Below are 17,040 nucleotides of genomic sequence, written 5' to 3'. Positions count from 1 at the left end.
ACACAGATATGTTATCATCACATGTTCTTCCAATACATATAGATGGGCTCTAAGTAATACTGCTTTAGAACAGGAGATGGCACAATGTGCTGTTGCCAAGCTTAACGTAGCATATACCTGTCTGAAGGAAAATTCTCTGCAACATGCAGCTTTACATGCTGATTTGCATACATTTGCTTGAAGGGGGTTCTGCTGCAACAGAAAAATTAAGTTCGGCACATAAATAAAGCTGCCGAAAGGCACTGTTATCTAATCGTAAATGATCACGAAGAAGACTTTTGCACAATTTGAAATCTAGCTTTTCCACCTATGCACCAGACCAAGGTAAAAAAAGGTATCATTTGAACCATTTACAATCTGCTTTAGTATGCAACCGTTACAGTCCTCAATATGATAAATGAGGTGCACCCAAAGTTTCAGAGATGTCAAAAACCATATCCTGTGGCACTGGCAGTATTTGCACATAAACCCATAGTTTAGCATGATAATAATAATAATAATAATAATAATAATAATAATAATAATTTATTTTTGTCCTGCCTCTTCCAAGGATCAAGGCAGCTTACAATAACAAACATACAACATAGTAAAATAATCCCATTACTCCCTTCATAATTATAATTATAATATAATAACATTATAAATACAGTTAAAATCATCAAACATTTAAACCATCATAACAGAAGCAGGACATCATGGGTAACATGGGTTAATCAGGGAAGGCCTGTCTGAAGAGATTCGTCTTGACAGCCTTTTTAAAGCTGTCAAGGTTGGTAACATGTCGGATCTCCTCCAACAGGCCATTCCATAATTTAGGAGTGGAGGATGAAAAGGCCCTCTGGGTAACCACCATTAGCCTGGTTTTTATTGGCTGTAATAGGTTTTTCCCAGAGGACCTAAGCATGTGGTGTGGATTATACAGAAGGATTATACAGATGTTGATCTTCTACATCACATTTCACATTTGTAACCTTCTTGTTCTCTGCACAGACACAAAGAAGATTTTCAAAGTTTCTGCTTTAAAAAAAACCCTAGCTTTTTGCAGCAAACTATAAATAATTTTAACCAAGCTTTGCTGACACAATCAACCTTAAAACCATAGTTTATGAAAGTTCTTTTTCAAGGTTAACCACAGTTTAGGATTTAATATAACAGCAAACTGCAGTTAATCTAGAATAGAAGTGGACATTTCTAATTTACTATCAGTTTCACAGTGGAGGAGTGGAGTTGGGGAAAGACAATGCAAACCCAAGAATTCTTGTCGTTTTTCTTCATAATGCTAAATCAGGACTGAGCAGAAAATAAATTGGGCTCTATTGACAGATTTGCAGTGACTTAAAATATATCAACAAGGATTTCTGATTCTCATTTGTTTAACAATAAAATTTTCCCACGACCCAAAGCTGGACCTAACAAGATGCAGATTTTGATCCTAGAAGCCTTCAGCTCTGGTACTCAAAACAAAGTTTTCTGATCTAATGTCTCTATTTTAACCTCTGGCTTCTGTTTGTGGATCTTGAAGTTGTAGTAAAAAAGAAAATAACTCCCACAAGCCTGGCATTTGCCCGATATCACATTAATCCATGGTTTTATGTTACATGTTCTGAACACAGCTGCGGTCCAAATATTTCAAAGAGGTCTAATATTGTCTGATTTGATTCTGTTTTGAATGACTAGGCCTTTTTAAATGCTGGCTTTTCGGTTATATGGTATTGTACACATTCTTATTAAGCATGATGACATTTAAAGGCTGAATAAATTAGTATCCTTTGCTCTCTTCTCTGTCTCTCTCATTGTTCATGTCAATGGCCAACAGAGGTGGGGTATGAAATTCAAATACTTCTTTGAACAGAACATGACTAAGAAATGAATCATTCATGAGCTATGTCTCAAAACAGAAATGCTGCTTTTAAACATTATGTTTTCACATGGTAAACATGGGACAGTGGAAAAATACTAACCTATTCATCTGACCATTTTCTACTTCTGTGAAATCATTGGAATCATTGCTGACGTTGTCATCTTCTGGGATTCTCATATTCTGCATCTCAGTTAGTTCTAGTCCTGTTCTGAAATGCATTTTGGTTTAGACAGCTTATCTTAAAGTCCAGTTGATCTTTGGAAGTCAGAGAAAGCCACAAAATGAATTTGAAATCCTGAAAAGAAAGGAAAAAATAAAACCATTAAACAGAAATTTGGATAAAGCATAAAGAATAATAAATCAATTGTCTCTGAAAATATTCCTAAATATTTTTGAACTAGGACCTTGTCTTGGGACTTGAAAGATCCATACCATATTTATTCTACTATCAATGAAGAGGGCTTCAAAGGTACATATAAACTTTTACTCTTGAATTTAGTTATATTAAAGTTAAGTTCTAGGTTGTAATTTTAAACATAAAGTTTTCTACTTCTGTGGGTATATACTCTGGAAAAGAATATGAAATTCTGAAATCAGGTATTATTTACACAATGTACAAACAGTTTAACTTTATAAACAACTACACTTAAAGCACTATTTATTTATTACATTTGTACCATTATTTTATCCCACATTTGACCCTCACAGTAATCTTCTGAAGTAGGATAGACTAAATACTTCAAGGCTGCACATTGGCTTTTATAGTTAATTGTGTTGTGAATGTTAGTGCTCCTGCTCCTAATCTAACAATCTACCCCTCACTACCCTACACAAGTATATAGTACAACTTAATAACACATGAACAACCACTAGAAGCTATCAGAGGTAGGTAGGTTGGACAAGTGGAAATACCCTTGGACCCATTGGTGACTACACCTTCCACTGTTGCAGCCCTCAAAAACAAAACACAAGACATAATTTGCCCTCAAATAAGGTATGCAAGGAGTATGTAGTTTATTTATAAGGAGATCAGTCATCCAGGGAGCCTCCTAGGAGCATTAATTGACTTGGAAACAAGCCAGACAATTCTCATGCACCTTGCTTTAAAGGAAAATTGCACACCTTGCTTTCCAGGTGCTATGCCACTGAAATTCAACAGAATGGTAGTGTCAGGAAAACTGCGGTTTTCCTGTACAACAAGGAGATTGTTCTCCCTACACATTGTTTGCAAGATGATTAGTGCTTGTCCACTGCTGAAATTAAGTAAGAATTCCATGGCTCTTCCAAAACAGGGGAGTACACATAGTCTGCAGGCTGCATCCCTCCCCAATGTAAACAATACATCTGGCCTAGTCCACATCTTGAATAATCACAAAAACTGTAGGTTTGGAGCTAGGTTATCTCTACTTGTTGTTCACCTCCCATAGATCAGTTGAAAGAATTCTTTGTGAAACCCATTTCACTTATTTATTTATTTATTCATTCATTCATTCTGTGATATGGATTTACATTTATCTGAAGCAATGAAATGGGTCATGGACTTTTAATAATGTTATTTAGCAAGAATGTTTTTGGATTTAATTTTTAATACGTATATACTCTTTATTTGGACAATCAGAGAGGAGGGGGGGAAGAAGGAATGAATTTTCAGCCTTCTGAGACTGTAAATTTCAGTTTTGAAAGAAAGCTTCTAGACCTTAAGTCTGATAAGATGGACATGGAATGTCTCCTGGCAATGTCTGGTGAAATCCTAAAGCCTGGGACAAAGATGCAAAGTGCAGGTTGTATTCAGTAGTATGCTTCCAGAAGTGGAACAGACACTATGGCAGATCAAATTCTTCATCTCTCTTATAGTACCACACACATTGCCCACCTGTACACTTCTAAAATAATATCCTAACATAATAGTAGAGGTTAGCATTTGGGAACCTGGATTTGACCATCTAGCCTGAGTCATATTCAGAACAAGCCTGTTTTTTCCAGTTCCCAGTAAAAGGCACTCTTGATGGGTTGGCTCTTGTATCAATCATGAAACTTTTCCTCCCTTCTTAGACTAGTTCTCTGCACAACACTGATTGGCTGGCATGTGTATATGTCGTAACACCAAACGTCTCTTACACCAACCATAGAGTGCTTTGCCAAGAGCAAAGGAACTGTGATTTAGGACTTTGTCATATGAGCCTTGGTCTAGCTGCAATTGCGTTATTTAAAGAGAACGGAAACATATTAGTTTTGAAGCATTTATTATCACACCTTACTTCAATAGCACAATGGGGGATTTCTGTGCCATTGACAGTCACTGCACACTCTCTTCTTCATTCCTCCTTAATCCCGCCTTCCTGTCCTATGCCCAATCCATCATGCTTTCTGCTCTGGAAGGTTTCCTAGCCTTCTGCTGCAGAGATGGAGGGTGAGATGATGCTGCGTATAGAAGGGGAATCCTTGCCCTTCTGGTTCCACAGACAGAACTGCTTCTGGATCATTGTCTATGCTTCTCTTTATGCATCTCAGGTTTATTGGGAGGATAGAGCACCAAACATGGTAATGACGCATGGAGGAACAGGACAAGGAAGACACCAGCGTGGCATAGGAATGCATTTAGCAATGATCCATTTCTACAAAACAGTACAGATTGGATTCACAAATGAACATTTTAGTCCCATTTGAATCAATAGGATTTAGGATAGTCATTTCTGTATTTTCTCATGTATATCAATGGAATTAAAGTGTGACTCAACTCTGGATCTCTGCTAGAAAATGGATCTACACAGGCAGTATTTACATCTTACCCTCCTAGCATTATCTCCAGCCACACTGTGGTCTGCTCTCTTCAATAAGGTCTCCCATTAAAACTTCTCCCACCCCACCCACTGGTGCCAACATATTTTCTCCAACAGACTTTGTAATAATTTTCCATTTCCTAATTCTAGCTGCAAAGAGCAGAAACCCCAAAAATATAACTCATCATTCCTTTATGACCAGTCACACCTCTGAGTGGCAAACAAGGCAGCACTTGCTGAAGCACTGTGAGTCATAGGAGGAGTGGAATGACTGAACAGTCACTGGAGAGTTTTTGTAATTTTTGGATGTTTATTCATCCTTTGAAAGATTACCTTGGAATAGAGGGACTTGAGTTCATTGTACCTGTGATGTGCATGTTAATTATGCATGCAAAGAGTGATTTAGACATTCTCATTGTAACAACAGTAAATTGTGCTGAAACATGAAATACTAACATTGGGAAAAGGCATACCTCTTTTGCGCAACTACAGTATATTAATATTAACAGTTTCACTTTTTCAGAAACTGTGTTTTCTCTTGACTTCAGAGGGAAAACAACATTCTGATGAAGCAGCCATAGATATGGAACATTTAAACCCTTCAAGGGGAAACATGGCTGTGAAATCACCTTATCATTTGCCACTGAAACTGTTGTCTATGACAGTTTCTTGTTGTTGTTGTTGTTGTTGTTGTGTGCCTTCAAGTCATTTCCGACTTATGGAGACCCTATGACGGATTTATTGGCAAGATTTGTTCAGAGGTTTGCCATTGTCTTCCCCTAAGGCTGAAAGTGTGTGACCTGCTCAAGGTCACCTAATAGATTTCATGGCCGAGCATGGTCTCTAATGTTGTAATCCAGTACTCAAACCACTACACTATTCTTTCTGTCTGTAATAGTACATCATCTTTATTTGATTTGAGGAAATATGTGCATATGCAGAAACTAAGGGGCAGCACACACTTCATGCAGCTACAGAAATATTGTGAAAATATTCCAAAGTACATCATTTTCACAACTACATACACCTCCACTAACTGATAATATAGCTGTGTACTATCAAAAATAGTACTGGATGGGGCAAGTAGGTGGCCTGCATGTTGAAGATTATGGATGAATAATTTCAGGGAACAAACCACATCCTGTAACAATAGATACAGCACCAGCCTCTACCAAGGTTGTTAATGTATTTAAGTGAAACTGCCCAAATGTGAGGAATGCTAGGAGTTATATTACACTTGATCTTCTCACTGCCCGCTTTCCCCACCAGTGAAGGCTGCACTGCTCAGAGTTTCTGTCCCTTGTCTCTTTTTGGTCCAGTAGTCCTTAGGAGACACAGACTCTTTGATCCTTATAACTGCCCAGAAAAGGAGAAGAAATAAAAGTGGTTCCTCTTGTGCTTGAAAAATTGAGACACATGGTGTAGCCACACTGAACAATTAAAGCAATTTAACACAACTTTTAACTGTCGTGACGTATCCTACATAATTCTGGGATTTCTAGAGCTCTGACAGACCAGGCCAAATACCTCACCAAACTATAAATCTCAGGATGCTGTAGGATAAGCCGTCAGTTAAAGTGGTGTCATACTGTTTTAACTCTGCAGTGTGGCTACACCCACAAACTGACTTCTTCCCTCCATAACATTTTCTTGCTAGCTAACTGCCATATAGTGTATTAGTCACCTGTGGTTGGGAGGCTGTGCATTTAAAAAAATTGAAAACTCACTACAGATAAAAGCTGTTTTTTTAAAAAAAACAAAAAACAAATTTAACTGAGGGCACAGATATGTATGATCAGTTGGGAGGTCTGAAGTATGGCATCATTCCCCATCCACCATCCATTATGACCAACATGGAAACAACTTGAGGGGAAAAGCAGATGGGCTAATGACAACCTAACCTATACTGCTTCACCTTGACTCCAGCGAAGATTTTGGATGGTTTGCCAGTTTTGGTAAGAGTCTATAAGTTGTTTCCAGTGCCATCAATGAAATGGGCAAAGTATCCAATCCTATACATTTTCCATCAGAAGGAAGTAAACATCATTTACTTCCAAGTGTATAAAACAATTGCAATCTCAGTCAGGAACATCCGGATGTTGGCAAAGGAGAGTGCTCATTTGTAAACACTGAGCAGTACACATTAGGCACCATTATTATGAGGCAGAAGATATGGTACTTCTGAATTATTTATTTATTTGTTTGTTTTATTAAAATGTTTATATCCCACCCTTTACATGATGTTCTCAGGGTATCTTACAATAAAATCAACTTAAAACAACAATTAATTACAAAAGTTTTTAAAAATTAAAAATATATTGAATAATTTCTCAATTGAAAAACATACAATTTAGAACCAGTTAAAACAATCTTGAAGAATAAAACCATAAAGTATGCGCAGCCTGGATAAAATCAGTTTGACCAGAAGGCTTTAATAAAAAGCCAGGTTTTAACTTGGGACCAAATGATTCCAATGTTGGCATCGATCAGGCCCCCAGGGGAAGGGAATTCTACTGAAGCATCACAGCAGAAAAAGACCTTTGTGCACTTTTCTGGCATAAATAATCATTTTACCCCTTGAAAATGACTTTTCACATCCTGCACCCCCTGAGTTTTTCCCCCCATTCATAGCCCTCCCACCCCCGAACCAAAGCTCCACAGATGGAAAGGACCCACTGTATTTTATACAGAAGGAGGAAGTTCTATGTACAATGGGCCTTGGTTCCAAGTCCCTTAATACTGCAAATTGCTGAGTTCTTTTTCAGGTAAAAGTATCTCAGTAACTGAAGTTCCTATGATCCTAGCCAGCATGGCCAGTATAGAATGATGATGAGATTCGGGTGCAAAAAAATCTATAAATCTAAAGTTAGAAAAGGGTATATAAGAAATCATTATTAGTATTGACATTATATATAATAATAAAAGAGAATGACTGTCCATAACTCCAAAGCCATAAAACTTGAATTATGGCACAGATACCAATGCATTAGTTAATTTTAGTTCAAAAATATCTGTGTTGTGCACTATTATCTTCCATCACTAAGTAGCAAACATCTCTAACAATTTCTGACATATACAGAGAAAGCTTCTGGCAGGCCTGGGATATTCATTTCTCCAGAGGTCTCCTGGGTACTTTCTCTCTGGAAGACTCCTAAACACTTCAGAGTTAAAACCAGGGTGGAAAAGAGTGAACAGAGAGAAAGGCTTTAGGAGAAGGAAGACAAGATCGGCAAAGAAAGGAAAGAACAGATGATCAAAAAAGAGGAGAAAGAATAGAGAGAAAAAGAAAATTGAGATGGGAACTAAAGGGTTTCTAACCCTTGCAAAACTGGATATTTCTGCAAGAACTATATAGCACTTTGAAGGAATAACTGTACTTCAGAACTGATTAATAATAAGAGCCAGCAAACCTATGAAATATTTATCTTAATTTAATTTGGCTGGAAAGAACTATGCAGTGAGGGGAAAACCTCACAGGACTAATAAAAAGGCAGTCTCTGAGAGAATTTATGGGGTATTTGCATTTTTTAAAAAACCCTGTTACCATTGTTTCTGCATCTTCCTGGCTTCAGGTAACCAAGCTGTGCTTTAGAGAATGTGAGCATCAGCCATAGAACAATTTTGCTGGCAGACTGAAATTGGATTCAGTTTTATGTTCCCAGATAGGCTGATGTTGCTAGAGACTCCTTTATGCATCTTACTGAAACCTTCAGACCTAAAGCTTGAGTTTCACATAAACTGCTTCCTTTGTGTAAAGACTGAGATGTGATATGTATCTCCTTTGTAGCCCCTACTCTCAGTAGCCTCACCTTTTAGAAAAGAAGAACACCACAAATAGGAAGAGATCAAATCCATAAATAATAAAAGAAGGCATACAGAATTATTACTTTCAATGACAACTCTTAAACATTAGTCCCTTTTAAACTAACACCCAAAGCTAGAAAGGAAAGGAAGTTACCACAGGTAAAACAATTAATAGTTTAGTTCTGGCTATATATTACTGTAGCCTTAAAAAACAGTTATTTTTGCTAAACTGAATATAATTAAGACAGAAGCTTTTAAAGAAATAAATTACATACCAATATACTTTTTTTAAAAAAAGAAAAGAAAACCTGATAATGATGATGAAAGTGAGATCACTAATATTGTTTGGCCATCAAACAACTTTTGAAAATAAGCTCAGGGGAACAAAATGTCACAATTTCAATTTCTGAGAAATAGCCAAAACATTGAGAGATATCTATAGTACTGGAGCTTTCTTTTGTTCCATTTCTTTTTGGGTGTCATTCTCCTTAGAGCAGTGGTTCTCAACCTAATGCCATGACCCTTTAATACAATTTCTCATGTTGTGGTGACCCCAACCATAAAATTATTTTCATTGCTACTTCATAACTGTAATTAAAAGTGTTTTCCTATGGTCTTAGGCAACCCCTGTGAAAGGGCCGTTCAACCCCCAAAGTGGTCGTGACCCACAGGCTGAGAACTGCTGCCTTAGAGGAACAGTATCTGTGTGTAATAAAAATTTAGAAGAAGAAATGAGTTGGCTTGACAGGCAATTAGAAAAGCCCTGACAAGTAGAAGAGTCTACGGTAACTGCTGCAGCAAATGACAGAAGAGAGGAATGATGGAAGACTTCCAATTTTCCTTGTAACTCTAAGATGTTTAAAGGGCTGCCCTTAAACAAACACTGACATGTTTCTGATATTAAGGCTTAACCTTGCCATGTATGAAGTTATAATATATGAAAGTACAGTCGTCACGGGGGATCCATTCCAGACCACCAGCACCGAGGTCCAAATCTCATGCATATTCAAGCCCATAGGCTTGAATGGAACATGTGCATGTGGGGCATGCGCCATGGGCATGCACTCCATTAAAGTTAATAGCGGTTGCCTCTCCACACATTTTCAAGTACATGGATTTGGAGGGTGACTGTACACCTCATCATGCTCAGAATGAATTTATTTCACCACTGAAAGATTAGAAAGAAGTTATTCCAGATGAGAAGGCTTTATTCCCAAGTGGGCATGAGTCCAAGAATCTCTTTTCCTAGAAATTAAGTTCTGAGTATTCCTATTATTATATCATCAGTGGCTGAAATTGTTTATTCATTCTCAAAGGATATACTTTTTAAGTCAGTACTGGAACACATCTGAGAAATATTTTTACTCTCATGTTATCTGATATGAAATTTCATTAAGGAGCCCTGGTGGCGCAGTGGTTAAATGCCAGTACTGCAGCCACAAGGTTGTGAGTTCGATGCGAGGCAGGGCTGCAAGGTCCACTCAGCCTTTCATAGGTCAATGAGTTCCCTGCTTGTTGGGAGCAATTGGCTTATACATTGTAAACTGCTTCAGGAGTGCTAGGTCACTGATAAGGGGTATAGAAATGTATTTGCTATTGCTATTCACTCATGCTCAGACCCATGTGACCAAACTGAGAATACCTAACACATAGAAGTCAAGGACCAGGCCTGTCATTATAATCTCTTCCCCTGCCTGTTTCCAGTACATTCTAAATTGCTGTATTCCTTTTCATATCAAGTTGAAAAAGTTTGGGCAAATGGGAAGAGATTATCGGAGGGGGAGATGATCACAGTGTAATGTTTGGAAATTCTGGCTTACTGGCTTGAAGCTAGATAAGTAGATAAGCAATCATTACATTCTAATCTAACCATTCTTATTGATTCATAAAGCAGCTTTGGGCAAATCACATAAGTCACCAAGGGGGGAAATGTAAATCAATTTAAATTCACAGTTCTTGATGTCCTTTCTAAGCAGGCTCTACAAGTGAAAATGAATGGTTTGAACTATTTGTTTCAGCCATTGGGAAGACATGCAGACAGCCCATGATAGGTGTCTTCTGAGACAAGTTTCCCTTGAACTGAGTGCCCAAGCTGGTCACATAGATCTCTTGCCCCCAGATCCAGGTTTATGGATAAAAACGCAACAGAATCATGACAAATTACTAAAATTCCCAATTTCTACTGTTATGTCTGACAGAGTTGATCCCAGTTTTTAATGATACCTACACCCAATGTATTCAGTCAGAAAATAAGCTGTTCTGATGGCTCACAGTGATACATAATTAATGTTTTCAATAAAACATGGTAGTACAGGAGGTTTTTCAGAGACAGGGTATAGAAATATGAAAACTGGAAATTAATACTTATACCGACTGTTAAAAATGTACTGTAGAAAATATTATGAGAGCCAGCATGGTATAGCTGACTATGAATCTGGAAATCATGGTTAGATTATCTGCTTGGTCATGGAAACCCACCAGGTTACCTTAGGTGAGTCACACACTCTCAGCCCCCCAAAACCCCATGACAGGGTCACCATAAATCAGAAACAACTTGAAGACACACAGCAAAAACTATTGGCAATGTCCGTGCTCATTTCATCATCCTACATGTCATCTGCCAGCTTGGGTGTCTGTAAATTTATTCTTCCACTTGGAAACTGAATTGATATTTTATTATTTTAATTTAAAATCTGGATTGCAAGCTAAACAACAATGATTCTCACACAGTAGCATTAAAAAAAAAATCAAAATGCCACCAAAATGTTTCAAACAAAAACCATCAACCAAGATAAATGTTACAGCCAGCAGAATATTTGCTGCCCCAAAATAGTCTTGCATTCAATTGATATTAAATGCATTATTGTTGTTGTTGTTGTTGTTGTTATTATTATTATTATTATTATTATTATGTTAAAATTGTTCCATAATGATAAATTAGACTTCATGCCTCTCTAGCTCAGAGGCCTATTTAATTCTCTTTACCCTTTGAATCATAACATTAAATAAATTGGATTGAAGGGCTGTTTATGCAACAAAGAATCAACTGGAGATTGCTTTGTTCTTTTCAATGCCGTTTCATTCCAAATCTGTATTTTAAAACTCACATTTATTTAAGCCTAAACACAGAAAATGAAGGGAGGAAAATAGATAGCAAATTGTGGGGGGGGGGGGGGGGTATTAAAATGTTAAAAACACAGGCGCTCATTCTACATGGAGTCAGTGTTCTAATCTCTGAACACAAAAATCTACTAGAAAAGTGAAATAATTGGCAAGGTTGTGGAGTGGAGGAGTCCTGGGAATAACAGTGTGGACTGACATGTTCTCCTGTGTACTCACACAGATGTCTCTGTTTATTAAAAAACTGAATTAGCACTGCTTGATACAACAGAGTTTATGATAAATACTCTATAGTTCTGAGAAATTAAATTCTAGATAGTCTAATGATGAATGTATAGGGAACAGAATCTCTTCCTGTTTATCACCTCAAAGTGGGGTTCAGCTTTCAATATTAGAAAGCTGATGTGTGGTTTAGCAGACAAAGCACCTTCACTGAAGATGAAGTCTCTGTCTTTCTCCCACCACCATGGGTCTCAAGGCAGCAGACATGATTCCTTGAGATTAAAGTGAGGAGCAAATCTAGAGTTCAGCAAAGTTCTGCAGAACAGACCTTCAACTCATATTGACTATAATCATGACTAAAATTGCAAGTGGGTTGAAAAATCCCCAATTCAAATCTACTTGAACCACAAACTTAAGATGTGACATACCACTATTATTTGAAGGCGGAGCAAGATGAATGTCCTATGCTTGTATGTGCCAAGATTATGGGAAAATAGCAAGAAAAGATTGTCAAGTGAAGGGCTAATATAAATAGGATTCATCTCTCTTCTCCCAATAATTCTTCTCTGCAATATTTCCTTGGGCTTTTTCTTCCCCAGCTAGACTCATTTTTTTTCCTTTCAAAGCCCAGTGGGACTTTTTGTTTTTAAAGAAACTGCTGGGGAATTTGCAGAGAAGTGGTAGCAGCAAGAATTAAGCACTCTCTCAAATCTATCAGGTCTACCTTACAGGTTATCATCATGATCCCATTAACATCATAAAAGAAATAGGGGCAAGGAGCTTGCATTCCTCCAGAGCCTCTACAACTTTCAGGGGTTCATTCACACTTTTATTCCACTTTAACTGCCATGGTTCCATTCTGTGGAATCCTGGGACTAGCAGTTTACAATTCTTAGCCAGAGAGATCCAGTGCCTCATCAAACTACAAACCCCAGGATTCCACAAAATGAAACCATAACATTTAAAGTGGAATAATAGCACAATAATTCTGTAGTGTGAATGGGCCCCACAGCTCAATCCAGCATGGCCAGTGGAGGAGGCAGTGGATCATGTCTGATCCTGGAAGCTATGTAGGATCAGGCCTGGTTAGTACTGGGAAGGAAGACAGCCAGTTAATACAAGGAAAGAGAAAGACAATGGCAAAACTCCTCTGAATAAATTTTGCCAAGAGCCACCATTAATCAGGCTCAAAGGCACATGACAGAACAACAACAAACTTCCAGAATCCTCCAGCCAGCATAGCCAATGGAGAATTCTCAGAGTTATAGTCCAAAAATGTAAGATTCAGAATCTTCAGGTTATTCTATGATGTTCTCTTGTTTTACCCCATCTTTCTAGTGCAGAAGTGGAAGGCGTGAAATACCTAACCTTTTTAATGTACGACATTTCTTTTGTAGCCAAAGATCTATCCACTGACATCTATATAATAAACTAAACTGGTATTATTATGTATTCCCATCCCTGCTGGAATGAGGCTTGTCATTTGCCAAAAGTTCACCCCATTCTGCAAGTTAAACTGATGGTGCTTGAGGTCTGATGAAGTATCTGTACCAGGGAATTTAGTGACAAAGTAGGATCTCATCTCAAAATATGCCATGCTGTAAAAGCCAGCGTAGGGTGATGGTTTGAGTATTGGGACTACAACTCTGGAGACCAGGGTTCAGTTCCCTGTTCAGTCATGAAACTCATTGGGAGGCCTTGGGCAAGTCACTCTCTCTCAGCCTCAAGGGAAGGTGATGACAAACTTCTTCTGAATAAATCATAGAATCATAGAATCATAGAGTTGGAAGAGACCACAAGGGCCATCCAGTCCAACCCCCTGCCATGCAGGAAATCACAATCAAAGCATCCCCGACAGATGGCCATCCAGCCTCTGCTTGAAGACCTCCAAGGAAGGAGACTCCACTACACTCCAAGGGAGTTTGTTCCACTGTCGAACAGCCCTTACTGTCAGGAAGTTCCTCCTAATGTTGAGGTGGAATCTCTTTTCCTGCAGTTTGCATCCATTGTTCCAGGTCCTAGTCTCTGGAGCAGCAGAAAACAAGCTTGCTCCCTCCTCAATGTGACATCCTTTCAAATGTTTAAACAGGGCTATCATATCACCTTGAGAAAAACCCATGATAGCTTTGCCTTAAGGTCTCCATAAGATGGAAATGACTTGAAGGTATACAACAACAAACCAGTTCTTTGCTTGCATTTGCACAGGCAACTGGAAATACTTCTAGGCAGGCACAAAGACTAGAAATGGTTGCTTCACTGCATGTTTGATAGTATTATGTCTATTTCAACAAAGTAATAAAGAAGTTTATTCTAGAATTAATGTTTCATCCAGAGGCAAAATCTTTACTAAAAAACGAATACAGATATATAGATCCAGAATGACTTTTGAAAAACAACAGGAAAGACAACATGTGATTTCCACCATCCATTTTTAAGGAAAATGGAGGCCTGAAGAAAATGCCTTAGAAAGATCATAAGCAGTGTGATAATCTAGTGATGTTTGGCAGGATCATGGAGTACGAATCAAACTGAACACTGGCAATTATAGTATCAATGACAATGCCTTGTGATTATACATCTTTCCAGTTTGATGGCAAGAAATGTATCAACAGGTTGTATCCTAATTCTGCTTTGCAAAGAAATAAAACAAGGACACAGCCCTGCCATACATGACAGCCACAAAAAGAAGAGAAATGGCTTCCCACAGATGGAAACAAAGACTTGGAAAAGATGCTAGGCCCATATAGATGCATGCTGAGGCTCGGCCTACATTCCTAGCATGCCACGAACTCCCAATGAAGTTATATGGGAAACTGTCAGTCATAGCATTTTAATTCATGCCATTTACAGCCAGGAAAGCCCCACAGAATCAATTACAGCACAGCAGCACCAGTTTACTCTACTTGGGGGGAAAAAGAATTACACACACACACCCACACACACATATATATAAAAGGATGAAAGGTTATTCTAAAGTGAATGGGGAAGAAAGATTACCAGAAGGGCTTTAAAAGGAGAAAAAGATTGCTAGGTCCCAAAAATACTACTCTTATTAAATGCTAAAGCAGCACCATCTTTGCTTGGGAGATGCATTATGCCAATTTTATAATGTTATTATATTGTTATTGTATTTTATTGGTTTATTTTAATGTAAGCCTCTTTGATCGTTTGGAGGAGTGGGATATAACTTATTATTATTATTATTATTATTATTATGAAATTGAAGTGGTCTGCAATCCAGGCTGGGGATGGGGCTTTAAAAATGAATTCTTTCAAATGCCATTTCCAAGATGCATACACAGGGTCAAGTGAACTACCAGGTGGCAATAAAACCACCCACTTGAGGCAGAGATGAAAAGCCTTCCGCCTTTTACTCTGGGAAGATTGGTGACAGAATGTTCCCCATTAAATGAAGTCTGCTCTGTTTGTTTTTGAATTTTTTAATTTCCCACCCATTCCTTATTTTTCTGCCTTGACCCCCACTTTCGTTTGCAACAGGGCATGTTCCTCTCTTTTGGAAAGGTGCCCAGCTTGGCTTGCAAGGGACTGAAGAGAGAATCAATGGCATCCTCCTCTTCCAAAACTGGGTGGGATGGGGAAACTGAAGGAAAGGCAGCAAGAAGGGCATTCCTTCCTTCAGGTAGAAGCAACCTTCCTAAAAGGGAAAACAAAGACGCTCCCTCTCCGGCTTCCTTCTCTTTCCACATTCTCCATAGTCAGATGCCAGCCAGCCAGCATCCTTTGGAGCAGCCCTGCTCGTTTTCCCAACATCCTCCTCCCTAAGACCAGCAACTGAAGGCCAAGCCAGTCAGTTCCCTTTTCAATCCCTCCTTTTCTTTTGTGTTTTCCCCCTCATTAGGTCCAAAACACACGCAGAAATAATCCAGTTCGAGACCGCTTTAACCGCCCTGGTTCAATGCTAGGGAATTCAGGGAGCTGTAGTTTTGTGAGACATTGAGCCTTCTCTGTCAGAGAGAGAGCTCTGGGGCCACAATCAACTAGAATTCCCAGGATTCCCTAGCACTGAGCCAGGGCAGTGAAAGCGGTCTCGAAGTGGATTATTTCTGCAGTGTGTCCCTCTTTTTCTTTCTCACGCCGCAAAGGCAGAAGCGAACGGGGAAAGGAGCCATTTATATAGACATACATATACACCCCTGGCGTCCTCCTACGCGCCTTTTTTCTTTGAAAGAAAGAGAGAGAGAGAGAGAGAGAGAGAGGAAACCGAGGGAGGAAGGGGAAACGTGGGCCTCCCTCGGGGTCGCCCTCCAGCCAAGGTGCCGCAACGACGAACGACAACTGCCCAGAATGCCACAGCCTGGCGCCATGGCCGTTAAAGCGGTGTCAAACCGGATTATTAATGCACTGTGGATGCCAATTTGAGAACCCCCCCCCAATCATCCCCAAATGGAGGCCATTCTTGAAAAAAAGAAAGGAAAAGCGTGTCAGCACTCCCAACCCGTCTCCCTTCTGTCCTGCTCCAAAAGGGAGGCTGTTTGGAAACAGGGTGGAAGGGGATGAAATGGAGGACGTGGACTGGGAAAAAGGAGGGCCTGTCTCAGCAGCCATGTGCCCTTCTTCCAAGATGCTCAAGGAGGAGGAGAAGCAAACGCGGCGTCGGCCTTTTCTCTCCTCCGCCAAACCCTCCCCTCTGCTCCCCCACCTACCTGTTAAGCACGCTTCCCCTCCCTTCAGTGGCTCCACGAGGAAGGACTATAGCTATCTATCTAGAGATAGATAGATAGATAGATAGATATTAAAAAATCCAAGCCAAGGTGTCCGGGCTGCGCCTTCCTTTGTTCGAGGAAGCCTTCAGCAGCAGCTCGCAAGGTTGGGACCAGAGCAGCAGCAGGAGAAAGGGAGGCTTCTTTAAAAAACAATGGAGCTTCAGTATATATATATATATCTATAGGTATAGCTATAGGTCTGTCTGACTAGATGTGAATAAAAAAGAAAGGCAGCTTCCCAAAGCGGCGTGGAGAAAGGCGATGAAGACGCCACGCCAAAAGATGACCTTCACGGAAAGCCTTGGTGGAGGCTGCTGCTGCTGCTGCCGCCTCTTCTCTCTCTCTCTCTCTCTCTCTCTCTCTCTCTCTCTCTCTCTCTCTTTCTCCCCTTCCTCTTCCTCTTTTGTGGGTCGCCTGGCGAGCTGAAGATGGCAGCTACACAGCCCACTCTTCCCTGGGTTGGAGCCTCCTCGCCCTTGGCGCCCGGGGTTTTAGGGCAAAGCGGCTGGAGATGGAGCCTCTGAGTGGC

At 39.5% G+C, this 17,040-nt stretch overlaps 1 protein-coding gene across 3 annotated transcripts in view; it reads right to left on the bottom strand.

Annotated features, from left to right (window-relative positions):
* The window catches only part of SLC38A1 (solute carrier family 38 member 1), a 72,160-nt gene extending 55,636 nt beyond the window's left edge, over positions 1–16,524 (bottom strand). The window contains exons 1-3 of one of the 3 annotated variants that reach the window (XM_089524244.1): positions 16,452–16,524; positions 1,962–2,156; positions 118–192 (exon numbers count right to left, since the gene is read on the bottom strand). In XM_089524244.1, the coding sequence (XP_089380370.1) occupies positions 118–192; positions 1,962–2,080 (194 nt within the window). In that variant the 5' untranslated portion in view covers positions 2,081–2,156; positions 16,452–16,524. Of the gene's footprint in view, positions 1–117; positions 193–1,961; positions 2,157–16,451 lie in introns of those variants that run through there. The other 2 variants (XM_089524245.1, XM_089524246.1) reach the window with 2 other exon arrangements.
* Positions 16,525–17,040: the final 516 nt, after the last annotated feature.

The sequence above is a fragment of the Sceloporus occidentalis genome, unplaced genomic scaffold (genome assembly GCF_023333645.1).
Source record: "Sceloporus occidentalis isolate IW3139 unplaced genomic scaffold, rSceOcc1.0.p SCAF_5, whole genome shotgun sequence".
In the NCBI taxonomy this organism is placed as follows: domain Eukaryota; kingdom Metazoa; phylum Chordata; class Lepidosauria; order Squamata; family Phrynosomatidae; genus Sceloporus; species Sceloporus occidentalis.
Note: the sequence above shows the minus strand (reverse complement) of the source record. Positions and strands in the feature narration are given on the sequence as shown.